Below are 22,904 nucleotides of genomic sequence, written 5' to 3'. Positions count from 1 at the left end.
GTCAATTTCCCAGCTGCCCCAAGTCATGTGACTTGTGCTCTGATAAACTTGAATCACTCACTCTTTACTGCTGTACTGCAAGTTGGAGTGATATCACCCCCTCCCTCCCTCCCCCAGCAGCCAAACAAAAGAACAATGGGAAGGTAACCAGATAACAGCTCCCTTAAGGTGCCCATACATGGAGAGATCCGACATCGCCAAACGAGCGGATCTCCCTCCGATATGCCCACCTTGGGGTGGGCAATATCGCCTGATCCCATCGTGGGCCCTAGGGCCCAACGTTCGGATCCTAACGATGCCCAAACGGGCGGTCGGATCGCGGGACTGCATCAACGAATAGATGCGGCCGCGATCCGACGGGATTTTCCCCATCCCATCGAGATCTGGCCAACTTTCGGCCAGATCTCGATCGGTGAAGCCCGTCGTGGGGCCCCATACACGGGCCAATAATTATGCCGACACGGTCTGTCGGCAGCTTTTATCGGCCCGTGTATGGCCACCTTTACACAAGATAACAGCTGCCTGGTAGATCTAAGAACAACACTCAATTGTAAAAACCCATGTCCCACTGAGACACATTCAGTTACATTGAGAAGGAAAAACAGCAGCCTGCCAGAAAGCATTTCTCTCCTAAAGTGCAGGCACAAGTCACATGACCTGGGGCAGCTAGGAAATTGACAAAATGTCTAGTCCCATGTCAGATTTTAAAATTGATTATAAAAAAATCTGTTTGCTCTTTTGAGAAATGGATTTCAGTGCAGAATTCTGCTGGAGTAGCACTATTAACTGATGCGTTTTGAAAAAAACATGTTTTCCGATGACAGGATCCCTTTAAAGTGCTAGTTGGATGTTTGGGGAGGGGCAAGAAATATCATCAGTACCCTCAGGGACAATGAATGAAGAACAAGGAGTCAGACATTCTTTGAGGAAGAAGGGGGTTCCCTTTGCATCAAGCATTGTTGCTGTACTAATGTTGCCCTAATGTTGCTAGACTATTGGAGCATGCTGGGAGATGTAGTCCAGCAAAATGTAGCTGAAGTTATGTAGTGAAGCCATAGCGACCAACTACTAATATTCCAAAGCTGAAATAGTACAGATTTCTGCTCCAGTCTGAAGGAGGGGTGAATAGCAGCCATTCCCCTAGTATGTGACTGCTAGAGTTACGGGCAGGCAAAAAGCAGTTGGCGGCAGAAAGGAATATGACAGCCAGCTGACCAGTATAGTGTGACTATTGGCAGAGAGAGGTTGCTGTAACTTCCCAGCAAGTGCCACTTTGTGGTAGGCATTTACAGGTACTACACTGACGTTGCTTTGTGTGCCTGCCGAAGTATTACAAGTGATTGTATTTCTTTCCCTGTTTACAATTTAATACATTTCAATAGTTGAGTTTTTTTTCTTCTTACTCCCAAAGGCGGATTAAATCCCCAGCCTGCCTATTACACGGTCACATTGATTTACTGAAGGACTTAGCTAAAGTACTTGACCCCTTACCAAGAACGGACTTTCTAATTCCATTGGGATGCTTTCATTTCATGAATAATACTGCAAAAAAAAAAAAGCCTGATAAAACTATAATTTTTTTCCACAATGGACTTGCATTAAGATGGTTTTATTTTATGTTGCTGTATGTATAACAATAGGAAGAGGAAGCATCTGAATTCTTTTTTCATATATGTTGCATGTTTGGGTGGGCCTTGCATTGTCTGGAGCCTTCGGGAGCCCAACTGACTGCCTCATTTCCTTCTTCCTGATACTAAGCCGGTCCCAAACATGAGAACAAGGGTTTGTCGCAGGGGATCACACTGCCGTATAATCTTAATTTCAAAGGCTAATGAGCAGAATGTAATAAAAGTGAAAAGTTTGTCCAGTGTTCTAAACTTATACCAATGTAAAGTTTTCTTTTTAAGCACTAGACCTATAAATGCCACCTTCTTAATGGTTGAGGCCCTATAGCCTCAATGCTCCTGGCTATACATTCCTGCTCTGGTTTCTAAAGACTATATTTCCCCTTGCTAATCAGGCTATTCAAATGTGATATATGACTTAACCCAATCAGTTAATAGAAAGAGATTCCTAAAGGTAAACTAATATAACTTGTATAACTTTAATCAGAGGTTGTCAGTTATTCAATTCAACTGCCCTTTGACGTTGTAATCGTGTTTAGGACTCCTCTTAGAACAGGGATCCCCAACCTTGTGAACCCGTGAGCAACATTCAGAAGTAAAAGGAGTTGGGGAGCAACACTAGCATGAAAATGTTCCTAAGGTGCCAAATAAGTGCTGTGATTGGCCATTTAGTAGCCCCTATGTGCATTGTCAACCTGCATTGAGGCTCTGTTTGGCAGTGCACCTGGTTTTTATGCAGCCAAAACTTGCTTCCAAGCCTGGAATTCAAAAATAAGCAACTGCTTTGAGGCCACTGGGAGCAACATCCAAGGGGTTGGTGAGCAACATGTTGCTCACGAGCTACTGGTTGGGGATCGCTGCCTTAGAAGGTTACAGATATATAAAAATACTTCGGCAATAGCTATTCAGACATAGCTCCAACAGTATCTTCTATTTGTCTTCTTGCCATCATTGTAAGCTTACAGGTGTAACTAGTAGAGCAAATCAACTCTCTTCCCAAAGTCCACCCTCATTGGCCTTCAAGCTGAGCATCCACTGCCTTTACTCCTTGCCTCACAGTTTGGGTACCACAGCCTAATATAAAGTGTCTGTTAGCTCGCTATATGAGACTCCACTTCACTCTTTTCTCAATTCCCATTTATTATGTTGCTTAAAGGAGAACTAAACCCTAAAAATCAATGTGACTAAAAATGCCATATTATATATAGTGAACTTATTGCACCAGCCTAAAGTTTCAGCTTGTCAATAGCAGCAAAGATCCAGGACTTCAAACTTGTCACAGGGGGTCACCATCTTGGAAAGTGTCTGTGACACTCACATGCTCAGTGGGCTCTGAACAGCTGTTGAGAAGCTAAGCTTAGGGGTCGTCACAAATTATCCAGCAGAAAATGAGTTTATACTGTAATATAAGCTGATGCTACAGGGCTGATTAATTGAAATGCTAGTTGCACTGGTTTCTCTGCTGCCATGTAGTAATTACTGTATCTGTATTAATTACTAATCAGCCTTATATTGCGACATTTCTATTCTATGTGTACTGTATATTGTGAGTGGGTCCCTAAGCTCAGTAAGTGACAGCAGCACAGAGCATGTGCAGTGAATCGGCAAAAGAAGATGGGGAGCTACTGGGGCATCTTTGGAGACACAGATCTTTACTGCTAAAGGGCTGTGGTTGCTGTGGGCTGGTACAGAAGCCCAAAACATAATGTACAACATTTCTAACGACTTCTTCAGTTAGGCTATACTTCTCCTTTAAGTTGACCATGGTAAGACCTGACCACTCGGCCCAGTAGCATTCTGTATAACCAGTGAAACGTAAGATCAAAATCTGTACCATTCTGAGGCCTGACAGATTTCAGACCAGTTTGGAACTGCCCACATTAGCAGCTCCTTGGGGGTAGCCTTTAGGCTAAGGGCACACTAGGCGATAGCGCCGCGATTTGACTCGCGTCGACTTTTCGCCGCGACTTTTAATCCGCAATCGCTGTGGAAACTTTTGCGCTGGCGTCTATGGGGAATCGCGAGCGTAAAAACACACGCGGCGATCTTTTTTCTATTGTCGCTCGAAATCGCCTCGCTAGGCGATTTCGAGCGACAATAGAAAAAAGATCGCCGCGTGTGTTTTTACGCTGGCGATTTGACGCGATTCCCCATAGACGCCAGCGCCAAAGTTTCCCCAGCGATTGCGGATTAAAAGTCGCGGCGCTATCGCCTAGTGTGCCCTTAGCCTTAGCCCTCAAAAGTAATAAGATGAAAGGATTAGTATAACCCCCCACCCCCTAGAATTACAATGCACCAGCACAGGACCTACGGAATTTTCAAAGCTCTTCCAAAATTATTTTATAGAATGTTCTGTTCAGGATCAGCCAGTTTGTTTGCTAGGTGGCACCAGGACAAGTGCTAGCTCTTCTGCATGTTTTACTTGATTTCCCATCTACTCTCCCTTCACCATAAAAAAAAAAAAGCTAGTATAAAATGCCATACCATGAACTAAGCATGTGTGTGTGTGTGTGTGTATGGTGGGAGTGTTGGGATTCCACTAAAATAATCCTGGTAGCTAACCATTCCAAACATTTCTGACTTGATCTTAAACACGAGCAGGCTGGGAGCATGGTCCAAGTGTAAATAACTGTGTGTGGGGTGTTGGGATTGTCTTGTCTTTCTATTTATTATGTTTGACCACTGGCTTGACATATGTGAAAGAATGTTAAGTCAGTGATTTTCAATAGACTCTACGTGAGTAAGTAACTTTACTGATGTCCTTTTTGTAGGAATCCACGTCTCTCTTCACGTGTCCATTCACCCATAATAAGATACTTTTCTTCTATTTAGTTTTTAATTTAGCACATTTTTTTCTCTCTCGGATATACCTTAACAATAAGCAAGGCTCATCTTCTATTTGCTAGACTATAACTTTATTTTACATCATACATTTTATATATACACAACATTTCTCTTCTGTATTTATTTAAATCATTTTTATTACTGGAAGTTTGTCTCTGCAGAAACATGCTCATAAGGTAGCCATTACACACCCCAGTAATTTCAAGGGGGTCTGTTTTGCATTTGCAAGAAAAACTGTTTTTGTTATTACTGCCAGTGACCATAACAGATACTCTTGAGAAATGTTAACTACAATTGCTGTTGCCGAACAGACCCAAAAAAGAATTTCACTCCGTTTAGAATACAGGTATGGGACCTGTTATCCAGAATGCTCTGGACCTGGAGTTTTCCGGATAAGGGGTCTTTCCGCAATGTGGATCTCTATACCCTAAGTCTACTAAAAAATCATTTAAAACCATAAAATCCAATAGGATTGTTTCTCCTCCAATAAGTATCAATTATATCTTAGTTGGAATAAAGTACAAGCTACTGTTTTATTATGACAGAGAAAAAAGGATCATTTTGAATTATTTGAATAAAATGCAGTCTATGGGAGATGGACTTCCCATAATCCAGAGCTTTCTGGATAACGGGTTTTCCATATAAATGATCCCATACATGTAATAATTTAGCCATTGGGGGGTTATCGCTACTGAAGATATCTAATTTAACCTGCTGAGCAAGTAACACAGCAGTTCTCACTTATGTAAATAATATAATTGTGTAGATAAACATGACTCCTGTAAAAGTAGAAAGAACAATGGGAGCACTTGTTCACCTTTCAGTTAACTCTTAGTATGATATAGAGTGATATTCTGACACAATTTACAATTGGTTTTCATTCATTTGTGTTTTTTTGTTATTTGCTTTTTATTCAGCAGCTCTCCAGTTTGCAGTTTCTGCAATCTGGTTGCTAGGCTTCAAATTACCCTAGCAACCATTCATTGGTTTGACTAAGAGTTCGTAATATGAATAGGAGAGGCCTGAATGGAAAGATGAAATTTTTAGCCTTACAGAGCATTTGTTTTTTAGATGGGGCCAGTGACCCCCATTTGAAAGCTAGAAAGAAAGGAAAAGGCAAATATTTCAAAAACGAGTTAGTTGCCTGGCGACTAGTCGCCTCGTCTTCTGGGCGTCAATCTCCTCTATCTGCCTACCCCTAACTTGCCTCACGAGGAAACTTTGGGCAACTTTGGAAAATGAAGCGCCACGATTGCCATACCGCTAGTGATTTTTCATTATAGCCAGCGGGAAGTTATGGAAGCGCAGATCGGGTAGATTGTCGCCCAGAAGAAGAGGCGACTAAATCTCCCTGAATTTCCCCGTTTTCTCCTTACCCTAAAACTAATAGCTTGGTAATGTTTGTGTTGAACAGATTTATTACATACTTCAGGTCACACAGTCCAGGACAGTATAGAACTTGTGCTGCTTATCTCTGTCATTAATTCAAGTTTAGTCGTTGGCTGAAAGCGCCGGTCCCCCATTAGGAAGCTCAGAAGACCCAACACCTGGCTCCTTTCTGTCTGGCCAGTCACTTTGCATCAACAGGGGCAGACCTTGCGGGGCTGGATAAATAAGGGGGGGGGGGAATAATTCTATTTATATATCATTCATAGCCTGCACAGACATCTATGTTACAAATGAATGACTTCCAGCTTTTCACAAACAATAATGATTTGTTTTGATTAATGCAGACTCGTTACACTGCTCATGCACTGCCTTTTTATCAGTGTATTATAGAAGTGCTGCCTGCTGTTTAGGGTGGAGGCTGATGGGGGATTAGTCGCACAGCAACACGATGCAACTTCGGGTGACTTCGGAAATCTGAATTGATCCGCCAGCGTTTCGTATTTTTTCCGGCGGGAAGGCATAATGGGGAGATTAGTCGCCTGCACTAGAGGAGATTTGTCACTGAGCGACTAATCTCCCGTCTGCCACCACCCTTACTATTTTATTGGCCTCTTTCTTAGGGCAGAGACAGACTAGAAGATTCGGGGAGATTAGTCGCCCGGCAATAAATCGCCTCTTCTTTGGGCAACTAATCTCCCCAAGCTGCCTCTCCGCCGGCTAGAATCTAAATCTATCGCTTGGTTTTATGAAGTCGCCGAAAGTTTCCTCGTGAGGCAACTTCGGGCGACTTCAGAAAACAAAGTGCTCAGAGTGCCATCCCGCAGGTGATTTCGATTCTAGCCGGTGGGGAGGCCGTTCGGGGAGATTAGTTGCCAGAAGAAGCAGCGATCTATTGCGACTAAATCTCCCCGAATCTTCTCATCTGTCTTTGCCCTTAAGGTGGCCAAAGAAAAGATTTTCAGGAAAGCTCATTTGTTTCACACGTAGAGCTGAATCGTCAGATATACAGGTAGAAACAATAGAATTCTACCTGTATCTGACAATTCAGCTCTAGCAGTGGCCGATGTTCGGGTTCCTTGAAAATTTAATGGCCATCCCAATCGACAAGCTGACCGATATCCTAGTCTTCTGCTGATATTGGTCAGCTCGTCTCCCACCATACATGCACCTACTATCGTTCAAATATCCGTTTCGTATGATATAATCGGTGCGTCTATGGCCATCTTCATACTCTCACTTGTAAAAAAAAAATAGCAGTACCCTAGATTTTTTTTTTTTTTTTTTTAAAAAAGTTGAAACGTATCTCTCCATAGCAGTGGCGTAACTAAATGTTACTGGGCCCCACACAGATTATATTTTAGGGCCCCCAAAATATCGAGAGTACCGGTATGTCCTATTTTACCACGATATATTGAAATTGCTCATTAATTAGGGCCTCATTGGGACCCCTATACTGGGCCCCCGTGCAGCCACAGGGTCTGCTTCCTCTGTAGTTACGCCCTGTCTCCTTGGTGGTGGAATCTGGCAGAGGTTTGAATGGTCAGGGGTGTAGGGACATTGATAGTGAATCTTCTACATTATCAGCTACATTTCATCCAGGGAAGGGCTGATGCATAGTATAACCAGCATGACCTTGTAGTCTCCTTCCTAACAATAGACATGTTGGTTTATTTTCTTTTTATTTATACAACCCTGTCTATCCTATGGGAATTGCCACGGCTCTGACACATGCAGCCGATTATTTCTTGAAAATTTCCTATAATGAGAAAATGATGTGAACCAAAACCACAGGTTCCTCTCTTGACTATTCCATGGGAAAAATTGCACAAACTATATGCTCCTATGCACATAACAGTCCGTTTCATCAGAAACCTGCTAATGAAATGGCATATATCCTTTGCCGAAATGAGTGTTCTCTAACTACTCCCAGCACCATCCAACTCTACTTTTCCAACTGTAGCTTAGTTCAGCTTTAAACATATCCCTGCAACTTTATCAAATTGAGACAAACTGTTGCTTTAAGCGGTATCAGTCGCTGTTCATTGAGCCGAGCTACTGTGCTACGGTATGTGAATTTCCCCAAGTCTGTAGGTATGTAGCATGATGCTGCCTTTCCACTGCACATGTACAGTCTTGCTGGAAAGCTTAACATGCCTGTATAGATCTGGGAATGTCACTTTGGTTTATAGCTGGAATCAATGATGCACATGAAGTTATTTTTCAGCTGTCAGGGAGCTTGTGTAAAACCGCATGCTTTGTCATTCTAGGGCTTCTTCTACTTCGTTGTCTTTGGCTGCGGCTGACTCGTCCAACTAAAAACCATGTAACCGCGTTCCTTATGACATTAAGCAGTTTCATTGCTGGCAATGAGGCATTCAGTCTTCATTCGTTCTTTATCGTGGCCGCAGTACCCTCTGGGACTCTTTCAATATCCGTATCCTTGTATTGTGCCATATAGTAGCAATCACAGAGGTATTCCATGTAAAAGCTTCAAGCAGACTCCCGTAGAAGCTAACGCTCCAATTCATAAGCACTGCCTGGGGTCGACTGGATCCTAGCAAGGCAATAGCTGCTAAAATACCCCCCCCCCCAAAAAAAACCCATAATAATCTGCCTCGTACTGAAAGTTTGAGAAGTAAACTTCACCTTGTTACTTTTGTCTACTTGAATATCTTGAATATTACTAAAAAGTAAGCTCTCCGTTAAAAATCATTTTCAGTTCTGGGCTACAACCATAGATCGACATTGAAACAAACTGCAGCAATAATAATAATGATAGTGTTACATTGTTAGACAAAAAAAGTTACATTTTTATAGTATTTTTTCCTCCCTTTCTGCCCCTAGATTCATAGCGTCCAGTTTGTTATTCAAATCAATGCATGGTTGCTAGGGTAATTTGGACCCTAGCAACTAGATTGCTAAAATGAGAGCTGTTGAATAAAAAGCTAAATAACTCAAAAACCACAAATAGTAATGAAAAAAAATGTAATCAATTACAAATTGTCTCAGAATATCATTCTCTACATCATACTAAATGTTACCTCCTTCATGGTAATTTTGTAACACCAGTTGACTGAGCCAAAAGCCTTACAGGCACATTTGTGTTTGCCAAATGGCTCTAGTGTAAAATATGCCCCAGGCACCAGTACAGTGGCCTGATCCTTATAAGATAGAGGACCACCTGCACTGGGAGAAAGGAGCATATGTCAGCCAGTCCTGCCCCAGGCTTAAGAGGCAAAAGCTATTAAAATAATTTTCTGAATCAGACAGTAGCATTCAAGACTGAACTTTATTTACTAAATCATGGTCGGCATTCATGAGCTATAACTTGTACAGCTGCTTCATCCTAAAATTCATGCAGTGTGACTTATGTTCCTTTTCATACCATTCCTGGAAAAGGGCAAAATAGTCAGAGATAATTCCTACATAATATGTAGTCAGAACAAATGAAAACAGACAAAAGGAAATCTCTTTCACACTCCATAGACTAAAGTTGCCCATACACGGGCCAATAAAAGCTGGCTACAGACCGAATCGGCAGTTTATCGGCCTGTGCGTGTGGCCCTCCGATGGGCTTCCCCGATCGTTATCAGATGTCGATCGGGCAGGGTTAAAAATCCCGTTGCATCGCGGCCGCATCTGTTCGTAGATGCAATCCTGTGATCCGACTGCCCGTATTGGCAGCATTATGATCCAATAGTTGGGCTCTCAATGTGGACATATCAGAGAGAGATCTGCTCTTTTGGCAAAATCGTCAAATAAGCAGATCTCTGTGTATCGCCACCTTTGGCCATGCACAGGCAGATAAAGCTGCTGAATTCGGTCCTTTAGACCAATTCGGCAATTTATCTCCACGTTTAAGGCGGCTTCCGGAGGTTTAATTTTTCCGCCGACTGACCCGTCTGAGCCCATTGCTCCTCGTAATCCGATTGTTCAACCCTTGGGCCGAATGTTCGGATTACCCTGATAGCCCTGCCGTTGGTGGTCATATCACTGAAAGATTTGCATTTGGTGATGACGCCAGACAAGCGGATCTCTTCATGTATGGCCAGCTTAGAAAGGTGGCCATACAAAGACAGATTTAAGATTCCAATTTGAGTCCTTCAGACCAATTCGGCAGTTTTATCTGCTCGTGTATGGGGCCTTCCGAAGGGCCCCCCCTCAATCAATATCTGGCCAAATATTGGGAAGATATCGATCTGGCAGGTTTGATTTTGCCACGATTGAGGACTACATTAGCTAGTTGATGCAATTCTCATCCCGTCTACACCCATTCCCATAGTTGTAATCCAATCTTTTAGCCCTAGGGCTGTACAATTGGATTAGCCCTATATTGCCCTGCCTTTGGTGGGCATATTGGGAGAAAGATCTGCTCGCTGGCGACCTCTCCAAAATGCACATTGGCCAGTGTATAGGGCCCTATACAGTTGGGTGAAATGGCTCCTAATAAAACTGTTGAGAGAGCGTAGATGTGAATGTGATCGGGACCCTAGATTGTAAACTCCACTGTGGCGGAGACCCATTTGAGTGATGTATAATCTCTGTAAAGCACTGCGAAATATGTCCTCAATATAAAAATAAATGATAGTTATAATAACCTTCAATATTTTACCCCTTCGGTGCTGGGCAGAAAAGCTGCTATATGCTCTGCTATCATGAAGTTGGCATCCTGATTGGTGCATGCTTTCTACATAACTAGTTTAGATTAATCTCCTGTTTAGTCTGTTAATCTCCTATTTAATTTATATAGTGTCAAAATATTCCACAGCACTTTACACAGACTATACAGCATTCACCTCAGTCCCTGTTCCGTGAAGCTTACAATTAAGTCCCTCTCACATTTACACACAATATAGCCCGTTTTATCCTTAACCTATTCCCCACTGATTGTGATATATGTCATGATGTTTTTTCCTGCCTAATTGCCACTTTCATTATTCCTCCATTGATGGGAGAGGCTGGTGTATTCTTCCGAATTTTAGCAGTAGAGTTCAAGCACTTGGGGAGCTTAGCCGATATTAAACAGCAGTGGTTGTGTTCATCTTCAAAGCAGCTGTCAGAGCAAGTATCCTGGCCTGAGCTAGCCACACTGATAAGCAGAGCTGCCCCTGCTGTTCCAAGGAGCCAAGATGACTATGAGGGTGTCTGAGATCTGAAAGGTGGGAGGCTTGTGTTTTTTATAGCTGATGTTCTCTGCAAAACTTGATAACCTCAAAATAGCACCTTGCACTAAGGGTAGGGACACACTGGACGATTTGTCGCCAACGTTTTTAAAAAGCAAATCGCGGCGACATATCGCTCGTTTTGTCTCTGAACAAAAACAAATGAAAGACGCCAGCTCCTGTGCCCACAGCGCGTTTGTGAATCGCCTGTAGCTCCAAAACGCACTGAGACCCTTTTCCGAGCGATTTATCAGAAATAGCATGTACTTAGAAAAGCACTGAAATCTCCTAGACACGCACACACATACAGATAAGTAGCAGCAATTGTATTCAAATTACAAACCGTTTCCGGTTTGGGTGGAGCACGTACCGCACAGAGTAATGGGATACAAATCGCTCTGTGCCAATAGTCGCTGTGAATCGTCTGTTCAAAAAAGACGATCGTCTTGTCGCCGCGATTTACTTTTTTAAAACGATGGCGACAAATCGTCCAGTGTGTCCTTACCCTTAAGGGTCAGGGCACATGCTAAAATTAGTCGCACGGCAACAAATCTCCTCTTCTTCGGGAGACTAATCTCCCCGAACTGCCCCCCCCGCGTTCCTGCCGGCTAAAATGTAAATTGCAACGGGATGGCACTCGGCATGATTAGTTTTCCGTTCTCCGGGAGGCAGTTCAGGGAGATGAGCCGCCCCGAAAAAGCCTATGGCATTTGAGTAAAGTTTTTCACTATTTTCAATAATCCCGGACTGCTGCTGCTTTATTTGATATTGTCACTGTGCAACTAATCTCCCTGAATCTGAGCGTGTGCCCTGTCCCTAACTGATGCTGTCCCTGAGTACTGAGTGCATACCTCCCAACATTTTGGAAATAGACTTGGCCCATTTTGTGGCCACACTCCCTAATTACAATGATCATTTTACAAAATGTGGCAGGTTATGAAGGTTTGAACACATTTCTGTGGTTTCTATGTGTTATTACAGTTTTGCTAATGAAGGTGAATTGCCCTTTAAGGAGTCAATCACAGTTTCCCCAAGAGACTTGCTTATCTTAAATTGTTACAATTGTTTATTTGCTTATGTTTAAATGTTATCGTTGTTTCTTTGCTTATCTTAAATTGTTACAAAAGTATCTTAAGTGCACCTGCCACATATTCTGGTCTCTCTGCCGAAAGCCAATTAAGTTAGAAACATTGTAACTTTTACTGGCTCTTCAGTGCAGGAGATCAACGAGAAAGTCGGGATAATTTAGTAACAAACCCGGGACTGTGGGGTGAGCTGTAATAATCGGTACTGTCCTGTGAAAAACGGGACAGTTGGGAGGTATGTGTTGTGGAAGGTATCAGTGACATCAATAGTCAATGTGTTATTATATATATTTCTATATATATATATATATATATATATACAGGACTTATACAAAAAATGGTTGCCTTTTATTATAAAATGCCTAAGTCCTGTGAGTGCGATCCTTGAAAGCATCCATATCTGACTATAACATGGACTGTACCAGGTGCCATTGGTCCAATGCCAGTGCTGGGACCCTGGTTTTTATATATATATATATATATATATCTATATCTATATATCTCTATCTCTCTTTATCGGCTTATGTGTATCCCATATGTATAACTTGCAATTTTAAGATAATTTGAATTGTAGTTGGCTAACTGAAACCAAGCAGTTGGCTGCTCCGCACCCCCCATTTTGTGTAGTTTATTACAGCAGTGATCCCCAACCATTTGCTCGTGAGCAACATGTTGCTCTTCGACCACTTGGATGTTGCTCCCAGTGGCCTCCAAGCAGATGTTTATTTTTGAATTCCTGGCTTAAAGGCAAGTTTTAGTTGCATAAAAACCAGGTATACTGCCAAACAGAGTCTCCTGTTGGCTTCAAGTCCAAATATGGGCTACCAATACACAATCACAATCCTTATTTGGAAACCCCGGGAACTTTTTTCATGCTTGTGTTGCTCTCCAACATTTTTTTATACTTGAGTGTGGCTCATGGGTAAAAAAGGTTGGGGACCCCTGTATTACAGGGTAATAAATAATACGCTGGAGGGAGCTGTTTTGTATTTCACTTCACTTCCTGCCCTGGAGCATAATATTGAGTTGTTTTTTTTTAATTGATTTTCCAGACCTAGATAAAAATAAAATACCAAACTGCATTAAATCTATAACCTCCTAATCTGTATGGGAAATTTCTCATGTTGCTTCCTAATTCTGATTTTATTAAAATGCCATTTTCTGGAGCAGTTAAAATGTGAGCGGCGTTTCCTATTTGTTCAGATGTAAGTGGAGAGGCTTTCTTTCTCCAGGCCTTGGCCGCTCTCCACAGAGCCATTCTTTAGACTTATCTTTCCTGTTTTGTTGTGATTTTTTGTTTTTGTTTTAATAGGTCTTTTCATGTGCACTGGAAATGGCCTAAATTAAATTTCAAAGTCTGGTATTTTTTTGAGTTTCATTAGAATATAGAATAGGACCATTACTTTTGCAAGCAGTGTCCTACGTGCTGGATTCCATGTGGTTATATGACCTCAGGAGGAGTAAACACCAGAAGGCCCACTTGTCAGTCAACAGGGTCTTTCACACACTTGCTCCCCCCCCCCCCCCCGTTCTCCCAATTACATTATCAGTGTGTAAATTATTGATGCCACGCTGGGCGAGATTAATGCAGAGCTCTCGCGAAAGGCACTGTAGAAAAATGTGAGATTTTTCATCCTGGGAGATTTCACTAATTAGACCTGTGGGGTTAAGAGTGTCAGCATTCCAGATGAGGATCTTTTGTAGGATTCTATAGACGTGCAAGTTGGGTGCCCTTGACCCGGCCATTATGAAATATTCTAAGAGTTCAACGCACAGGGTCAGATGTTAGCGAGCCTGTAACTCGCTAACTACAAGAATACATGACTGGGCCTACTAAAGTGGGAAGCAATAGTATCTAGTCTAGGTAGGTGGTAAAATTGTCTGGTCAATGGTACCTAATGAAGCCTTTTTGTGCTGGCCCATGTAAAAGGTTGAATGCAGTCAAGGCTGGATAAACATTGAAAATTTGATTGCTCACCACTGTCTGCTTGATTAAGCAAAATCTGAAAGAGTCAGTGAGCATTTCATTTAATAGAGTGCTTTTCACCAAGTAGCAAAGCCTTGCTCCTTCTCAATTGCTGACTCTAATCCGACATATAATCAGCCACTCAGTGGTACAATGATTACTATGGAGATACTAGAGCACTTACACATGACCTTCTTCCTCTTAAATGCAGAATGCATTGAAAGTTGTTTTCATTTTCTTTTTGCTCTGATTGGGAAATTAAGGTATCTTTTGTTGTGGCTGGGGTAAAACAGACTTTGCAGGGTCCACGTTATTTATACAGCCAGTGGCCCTACAATCGAGTACAATTCCCAATTTCCCCCAACGGCGTTTAGCCATTATTGGTGTTATCTTACCCTATTCTACCTGCCCCATTGTGTATAGAGTCAAATCAAGTAGTCCCCACTTTCACCAGTGATTGCTTTCAAATTACTTGTAGAGTAACCTAGGTTGCCTTGATCTAGTAACTCATGGCAACCAGTTACCTACTGGTCAGTTGTTTCACATCTAATTAGTTTTTACCGCTTACTACACCGTGTCAAACTCTGCACTTTTTGCAATACCTGAGCTGGAGATTTAAAGGGCAAATCATCCCCAAATTAAAAAATAACATAAAAAAAACATAATTCTAATCAACTTTCCAATATACATTTAATAATAAAATGTCTGTTCCTGAAGTTATTTGTAAAAATATTGCAATGAATGTTTATTTTAAAGTTCTATTCTAAATTATATTTTGACTTGACATTCCCGTTAACCAGCTCTAGATTTGTCTTGAAGTGAGTGCCTCTGCATTACTGTCCGGCCCAGTGAGATATTCCAGTATCTAGTCACACTGCTGGCAAGGCAAGAATTTTAATGTTCAGTTGTATTAGTAGGTGATGCACATGGACCAACATTGAAAACTGGATACTAACAGGGAAATATTTAATCCTTCCTCAGGCCAACTGAGCTGCTACTCTGACAAGAGAGCTTGTTTTCAGGCTTATGTCAGATGTTTGCGTTTATTTTTTTTCCCCCATCAATACACTTTTAGAGTTAGAATAGTTATTTGTAGTGCTGGACAAGTCCTACGTGTGGCCATGGAACTTGCAATCTAATTTTGGTTCTTTAGGAACAGGAAATACCTTCTATCTGAAGCAGCTAAAACAGGAATCCTGCTTCCTGGGGGGCGTCTTCCGATTGCGTTTAAATCCTGGCATAGGAAAGCATCCTGTACATACGTCTGCTCAGCAGCCATTTAACTTTATATATTGTTCTCTTTGTTAAACGTGCGCGGCCTCTGGTGCTTCCTTTTAGCGAGCAGGAAATGTTTCTGTGAGATGTAAAGAATTGATTTGAGGAAATAAAAGACAGTTCTGTAAGTAGATCTGCAAGGCAGATCAATGATTCCTTTCTGAGGTCCTGTTGTGGCCCAGACTTTTTATTTCACTTCCATATATTAATCCTCTTACCCATATTCTATATAGGGATGCACCGAAGCCAGGATTCGGTTCAGGATTCTGCCTTTTTGAGCAGGATTCTGGTTCGGCTGAATCCTTCTGCCCGGCGAACCGAATACTAATTTGCATATGTATATTAGGGGCAGAGAGGGAAATCACGTGACTTTTTGTCACAAAACAAGGAAGTAAAAAATGTTTCCCCCTTCCCACCTCTAGTTTGCAAATACAAATTCAGATTTGGTTTGGCATTCAGATTCAGGAGTTTGGTTGAATCCAAAACTGTGGGTTCTGTGCATCCCTAATTTTATAGCATATATAACAGGGCAGCAACGAACCCCACCCTTCATTTTTTTTTATTTTTTCTGGATTATTCACCCATTTATGTTTTACAGGGGAATAGTGGTGTAAACTGTAAAGTGGTGTAAAATAAATCAAGGAAACATGTTGGGGATACATTGAAAGGATCTGGTAGTGAATGAATGAGCAGATTATTGCATTAAAAGGATTTCCCTGCAGAAATTGCATATTAAAGGGGCTTGATTCAGAATGAAATCTTTACGGTATTGTCCGTCGATTGTTCCTTGCGTTGTTGCCAGTGTGTAGGTCAGTACTGTAGGCACAGAGTGCAGCCCTGGAGTAATCGGATCCTTCCCAGCCATTTACTCTGCAGAGGACACTTAAGCCAAGTGATAACAGCATTTGTTTTAATGAATACTGCTTTCAAGTAAAGTCTTTCATAGTTACCAGTGCCTTGTTCAGCGCTTCATTCAGAAGCAACTTAGCATGCATGTTAGTAAAGGTTCCACCGTTTGTATTAATTGTGATTAAATAACAATCAAGAGGAAATGGAGGAAAGTAATCCTTTCTTTGAAAAGGAACCCCTTTGAATGACAAGTGGGGAGGCTGCATATCCCATGTCGAATATTTACATGGTAATTCTGTCTCCACGGCAATGAGGGGAACTTCTTGCTCTGCAAATCACTAACAGCGGGTGTCTCTGCTTTTTTTTCCATGTTTGTAGAAATCGAGGCCAAGGAAGCATGTGACTGGCTACGGGCCGCGGGATTCCCACAGTATGCGCAGCTCTATGAAGGTAAGTCAAAGCTTTTTTTTTTTTTAAATAAATATATAGTATTGGGGGTGCAAATGTGTTTTTGAGTAAATTATTGATAATATTCTGTTTATAGCTTTACAGTGTATTTCAAGAATTACTGTATAAAGGCTTTTTTCCTAACAGTGAATATACTTCAAAACCAGCGTTTAATTCAGTTTAATTGCAGCCCCCTCTCACAAGTGTATTCTGTGCAAAGAGTGGAAATCATACTGTTCTGCACTACCCCAATGGCTTTTTGTAATGCTCAAACTGCTGATTTATGGGTAACTTGTATTGTTTGCAGACTCTTTAATCAGATGATATAACACTTTATAATGTTATATACTACATGTGGCCCCCTCACCCCTCCTAACTGCTCCACCCACACTCCACAATACTCTCCTGCTCCTCTGTAGCTGGTAATAAAATACCAATTACTCTTTTTATTACTTGCCATGTTGTAGCCAGGGCTTTAACTGGGGAGTGTGGTTGATAGAGTCCTGCATGGAACCAATTTCTAAGACCCAAGCCCGCAGGCTGCGACCCGAACCGCAACCTGCGTATTTACCCACTTTGATCCACTACCCGACCCGGACCCGCAAGTGCCTTATCCCTGACCCGCCAACCACCATTAAACAGGAAGTGATGGTGCTGCAAACTGGAAGTGATCAAAAGTGGGCGGGACAGACACAAGTTTTGTAAAACTTTAAAAGGAGTAATATATAGACCATATTACATAAGATAAGAAATTTAGATGAGACCCGCAACCCGACCTGCAGCTATACCCGCACCTGAAAATCCTCCCCTCAATCCGCAGGGTGCCTGCTTTTTTTGTGGGTAACCTGCGGGTACCTGACCCGCTGCAGGACTCAAGTGGTTGCTGAGGAGCCTTGTTATGTATATATCATTATCATAACATTGACTCGCTGGGATTTCTATTGGCAGTTGGTTTCCACGCAGTCACATTTAGAACTACGGTATGGTTGCCACCTGGCTGGTATTTTACCGGCCTGGCCGGTAAAAATGATGGCTCATCCCAATGTCATCAATAGGGAAAAAAGATATTTTTTCCCAGAAAAGGTGGCAACTGCTTTCAAGTCTTCAGACAGGCCTGTCGTCTCATTGCTACTGTTTTCCTCTTATTTAGATAGGATGAGTAAGAATCCAAAAACATGGTCTCCTCCTCGGTAGATTGTGAAAGCAAGATTCCCATTTGTTTCTTCCAAACTGTGCAAAACTTAGAATTTCTGAAAATCTAGTATTTCCTGGCCTTCTGCTTAAAAGCATCCAGTTGATTTGTTGCTATGAGTTACTAGAACTGGTGCAAGGATTCCATTTTATTGTTTTTTTTTTTTATTATGTTACCCCTGCTAAGAGAATTTACCTTCATAGGTTTGCCCATTTTGATATGTGGTGGTGCAGTGGTTACAATTGCTTCTTTGTATTGGGGTCCCACAATTGATTCCAAATAGGTCACTACCTGCAAGATTTGTGTATGTTCCCCCAGGGATAGCATATATTTATTTCTCGGGTACTTCAACAAAGCACATTTAGGCAATTAGCTCCTGATAAACCAGTTCACAGCATAGGTAATAAGGATTTGAACTGTGATTGATGATTTAGGGATTTGTATTGTAAGATCCAAGGGTTGTGATGTAAATTATATATAATCTCTGTAAAGAGATGCTGAATGAGTCAGCACTATTTAAATAAAGCATAATAATAATGTTAAAATTGTATAATAGCGTCAATATTCTTTGCCTTCTCCCTGAAATGTGTGTGTGATGCTATATAAAAAAAACTCCCAAGAATAAGAGAGCTTTACTGAGAAAGAAGGAAAACTGGGCCTTGCCAATCATGTTCAGGAGACATTCCATGCTGAGAAGAGGTTAGCAGGCTACAGGGTGCCAAAACCAACACACAGAGTGGCTCCTCTTCCAGATTTCGGCCAGTGAATGGCATTTGCTATGAAAGGTTCCACAGTACCTGCTATTCAGCAGTTATAAAAGAAAATCAATTCCCTTTCATGAAATCATGCTGGGACGGGGTATATTGGTCACCTAAACTTTAGCTGCACTGGTAGCTGTGGCCTCTCAAATTTCACACTGTTCAGTAAATTTCATTCCTCTTGCGCTAGTGCATCTTGTTGCCACTGAATAGAGTCAAACTGTGCCGGGCTTGATTAGTCAGAATCTAGTTCACTTCAACAAAAGTATATTGTACAGCGCCAGCTCCACTTGTTTTAAAATAAACTGATGAGATTCTCAAGCGGGAGAATTTATAAGGCTTGTTCTCCTTCCAAACACTTTTTTCAGTTCAGCTGCCTTTTATGAAACTCAGGGATTCTGCTCAGCAGGGACAAAGAGATAACAAATGTATTAACTAAATGTATCAATTTAGAACAGTTAAATAGTCGGCGACCCTCCCTCCCAGAGCTCCTTTAGAAGGTGAAAAATGAATCTTTACACTTCAATATTATAAAAACAGTCACAAATAGAAAATAGAAAGTAATTGCAAAAAATCTTTATTTCTGGTGAACTATCTGAAAGCAACTTAACTGAAAAAAAGTGTGGGAAGGTGAACAACCCCTTTAAGAAAAAGATTATGGCGACTTGCAACAAACCCAATTCCCAACAGCTTAGAGTACATTCAAGGGTGCTGGTATTACAAGTACAGAAGATAATAGCCGGACAGCACTTTTTTCTTGTTTCGGCTACATTGGCCTTTATCAGGTGCACCTGATGAAGGCTGAGGTAGCCGAAACATGTTGTGCAGGACTTTCTGCAAATAAAGAAATGAGATTTTAAAACAAGAAAAAAGTGCTTTCCGGCTATTATCCTCTGTGCACTCCGACACGGGGTTTGCAGTCCGTTGAGAAGCACAAATATTCATATGACTAAATGAAAGACAACCCTTATTTTGTTTATCTACTATCCCGGTGCTGGTATTACTGCAACAGGATAAAATGTTGGCGAATGCAGCCCCCGGGTATATACATTGATATTGAAAGGGAAAGCCTTATGAACAATTAGGCTAGAAACAGTTTGGAGCTTATGCATAGAGCTGCTGGCCTAATATAGGGGTGCACAAGCCATCTGACAGTGATCGTGTCCACATAATTCAACCTGGTTCTGAACCTTATGGTGTCTTTGTCCATCCCTATCTTGACATTACCAGGAATGCACAGATTGTTCTCTACTTGACCATTCTCGGTAAGCACCTAAAGCACACTGTCCAGGCTCATTAACACCAGGGAGAGGACAGCATTAGAAAAAAAATGATTAATCAGAGGTGTTTCTCCACAGGCTGAAATAAGCTCTGATACATCTGAGTGTGGCCTGTGATTTTACATGAATCAAAACCATGCATTTTTAGACCCCAAACCAGCTGTCACCACTAGTATCAGGCCATTTCCATTCCTGTGAAAATGGAACCAAGAGGTATCGGCTTTCTTTGCCTGTTGAAATACACCAGCAGAGTCATGCATAATTTCTTCCTGGCCCATTCTCTCCAATAAAGGCCTTTTAAACCTTTGTACAAAAGGGAGATTTATCCAGTGAAATCTGAGCAATTGGTGGTTTGGACAGGACTAAAGGTCCCCATAGACGCGACGATTCTTCTTGCCGAATGACCGATTTTAGGGAAGCCCGACCAATCCTTCGAAATTATCATGCGGTTAGTGGTATTCGAACGATCGTACATCTTACGATTTTTCGGCCGACATCTGTCGGGAAATTGATCGGCCAGGTCAAAAAATCTTTGTCGGTCCCAGTGCAATCTCTCTATGTTTGCAGGGCCAAGCAGGCAGCTCCCCTTTGTTTTCCTGGTAAATTGGTCTTTTTAGTTGATGGTAGATTCGTACTGTCGTACGATCGTTCTGAGAAGATCGTGGTCTCACGATCAGGATCTGATCTTTTAAAAATCTCATCATCTATGGCCAGCTATACACCCATGTCTCAAGAATTCCCATATCTTGCCCTTCCTGAAATTTACCTTTACTAACCTTTACGCTGTTCACATCACAGGGCTAGTGTCCTTCTTTGGGAGAGGGGGAAAGTGGACAAAGAACCAATGTAGAATCCAATCAGCAGTTGGTTCTGTTGGTGTCGTGCAGAAAATCTAAGCACAATTCTGATTAGTTGTGGTTTGTTGGTTACTACTGCAGAGTCAAATTTACATGTGTTTTGTGAATACACCCTTTGTTTGTCCAGTGTCATAGAAACCTAATTTCCAGCCAAATCCCCTATTGCCTTCTAGTAATTTATGCTCCAAGGTATTTGCTATGAAATTTGTTGCTGCCCAAGTGTAGGAGAGGTACTAATTACAAATTGAAACCTCCCGTTACCTACCCTTGCGAAAACATGCACTAGTGTATATTTGTGAAAGAAAAGCTCTGTTCCAAGGAAAGTTGTTTTTGTTTAGCCTTTACTTATGAGACCTTATCCTTTAGTTCCCTGCTGTGTGTTTCAATTGTCCTGGTTGCATGGGGATTGCATTCGATCTCAGGATTTTAGTTTCTTTTTTAGACATTTCTTTCACACTTTTAAAGGGAAATTATACCTCTGTTTTTGTAAGGTGAAATGGGGTCCAAAAAGTATATTTTTTTGTACAAAAACATTACAAGATTCCAGTTTTGTTTCTATTCTTTTTTCGTTCTCTCTTTAATTTTGAGCTGTATCTATGTTGGATTTGATTTTGTTCTAAAATTAAAACATGATAAAAAGATTTTTTAAAAACATACAAAATTTCACACATTGAAGGGACACGATAATAATCATTCTGTGCTGCATTTCCAAATACAGCAGAGAATGATCAAGTTCCTCCATCACCTTGTTCCAGTGTGAAGGGATTGTGTCTGAGACTAGACTCACTATAGAACGCAAAGTGTCCTTAAGTCCAAGGATAGGGTTGTCCCCGGTTATTGGAAGGGCTATCCAGGTCAGGACTCTCTCAGATTAGCACGGTGATTGGCCATAGCCCCCCCCCCCCCGTGACATAACCACCCCATGACATCTCTGTCCCACCCAGTGACATCACCGCCAACCCCACCTGGATTTAGCAGCGGGGAAAGGGATGGGTTGTGTTAGAGTCCTGCGCGGGTCCATTTTTTGGGACCCGCATTCTTACCCGCTACCTGACCCAACCCTCAAGTACCTTATCCGCAACCCGCTGACCATCAAGAATCAGGATGTGCTGTCATTGTAAACCAGAAGTGACATCATCGGAAGTAGGCGTGATCAGAAAAAAGGAGTAAAACAGGAAGAACTGTCATTGTAAACCTGAAGTAGGAGTGATCAGAAAAAATGTGTAAAAATCGCTATGGAGAAGACCTGCGGCCCGACCCGCACCCGGATATTCTACCCGCAACCCACAGGGTACCGCAGGTTTTTGCAGCTAACCCCCGGTTACCGGACCCCCTGCAGGACTCTAGGTTGTGTTACATTATGACCTCCTTTGATTAAGTGGAATCAGGTATATCTATATTTGTTAAAAACCTAAAATATTTATTTTTGGAAGTTCAGAGAGAGTGTTTATGCACTTTTCTATATAAGCCCAACTGAATAAGCTCATGTTGAAAAGGCTGGAGGGGTATATTCTAATTGATGATCAAATAACCCTTGCATGAGCACAAGTAAAGTGAACATAAATGCATTTGTACAACTGCAAGGCCTCAGACTGTATTTTCTGAGTAAACAAGTATTTTATTAAAGGAAAACTTGTGCTAAAACAATTTGCAGTATGGATCAGCTTTAAGTGCTGGAATTTCTGCTGTGTTTTATTGGCATTGCTATGGATAGATCTTTTAAAATAGTTTCCCCTCTTAAATTTACTTCTGACATGCTAAGCTCAAACCAGCTGTTCCAACCTTTAGTTATTGCCAAGACAAACTGCAAAGGGATGAGGCCCTCTCATTATCCCACGGCAGATGTGCATATGTAGGGATTCGTTAATGCCATATTCAGCACAGAGTAAACAGGGGGGAAGCAGACATGGAAACAGTGAAGAGCATTCGACTTACTGTAGTGTAAGTTTCATCTGGTGCTTTAAGTTTACTTACCTCTTGTTGTGAGAAGATAGATTTAAGGCAAAGTATACATATATATGTTTTTTTTTTTTTTTGTTTTTTTAAAGAAATAAGGTTACAGGGTACAACTTACCTTTTGCATACAATTCTAATGGAAATATTTCAATCGAGCAACAACATCCCCAGGGGTCATATACAGTTATTTTCTGTTAAAGGCTATTGAATACTCCATGC

General features: G+C 41.6%; 1 protein-coding gene across 5 annotated transcripts in view; it reads left to right on the top strand.

The window, feature by feature from the left end:
• The window catches only part of LOC108706599 (rho GTPase-activating protein 7), a 211,423-nt gene that overhangs the window by 165,171 nt on the left and 23,348 nt on the right, over positions 1-22,904 (top strand). For 4 of the 5 annotated variants that reach the window (XM_041579485.1, XM_041579484.1, XM_041579486.1 and 1 more), the window contains one exon: positions 16,574-16,645. In XM_041579485.1, coding sequence (XP_041435419.1) covers positions 16,574-16,645 — 72 coding nt within the window. Of the gene's footprint in view, positions 1-9,570; positions 11,018-16,573; positions 16,646-22,904 lie in introns of those variants that run through there. The other variant, XM_041579487.1, reaches the window with a different exon arrangement.

Source organism: Xenopus laevis, chromosome 1S (genome assembly GCF_017654675.1).
Source record: "Xenopus laevis strain J_2021 chromosome 1S, Xenopus_laevis_v10.1, whole genome shotgun sequence".
NCBI classification, from domain to species: Eukaryota; Metazoa; Chordata; class Amphibia; order Anura; family Pipidae; genus Xenopus; species Xenopus laevis.
The sequence above is the reverse complement of the archived record's forward strand: the minus strand, read 5'-3'. Positions and strand labels throughout refer to the sequence as shown.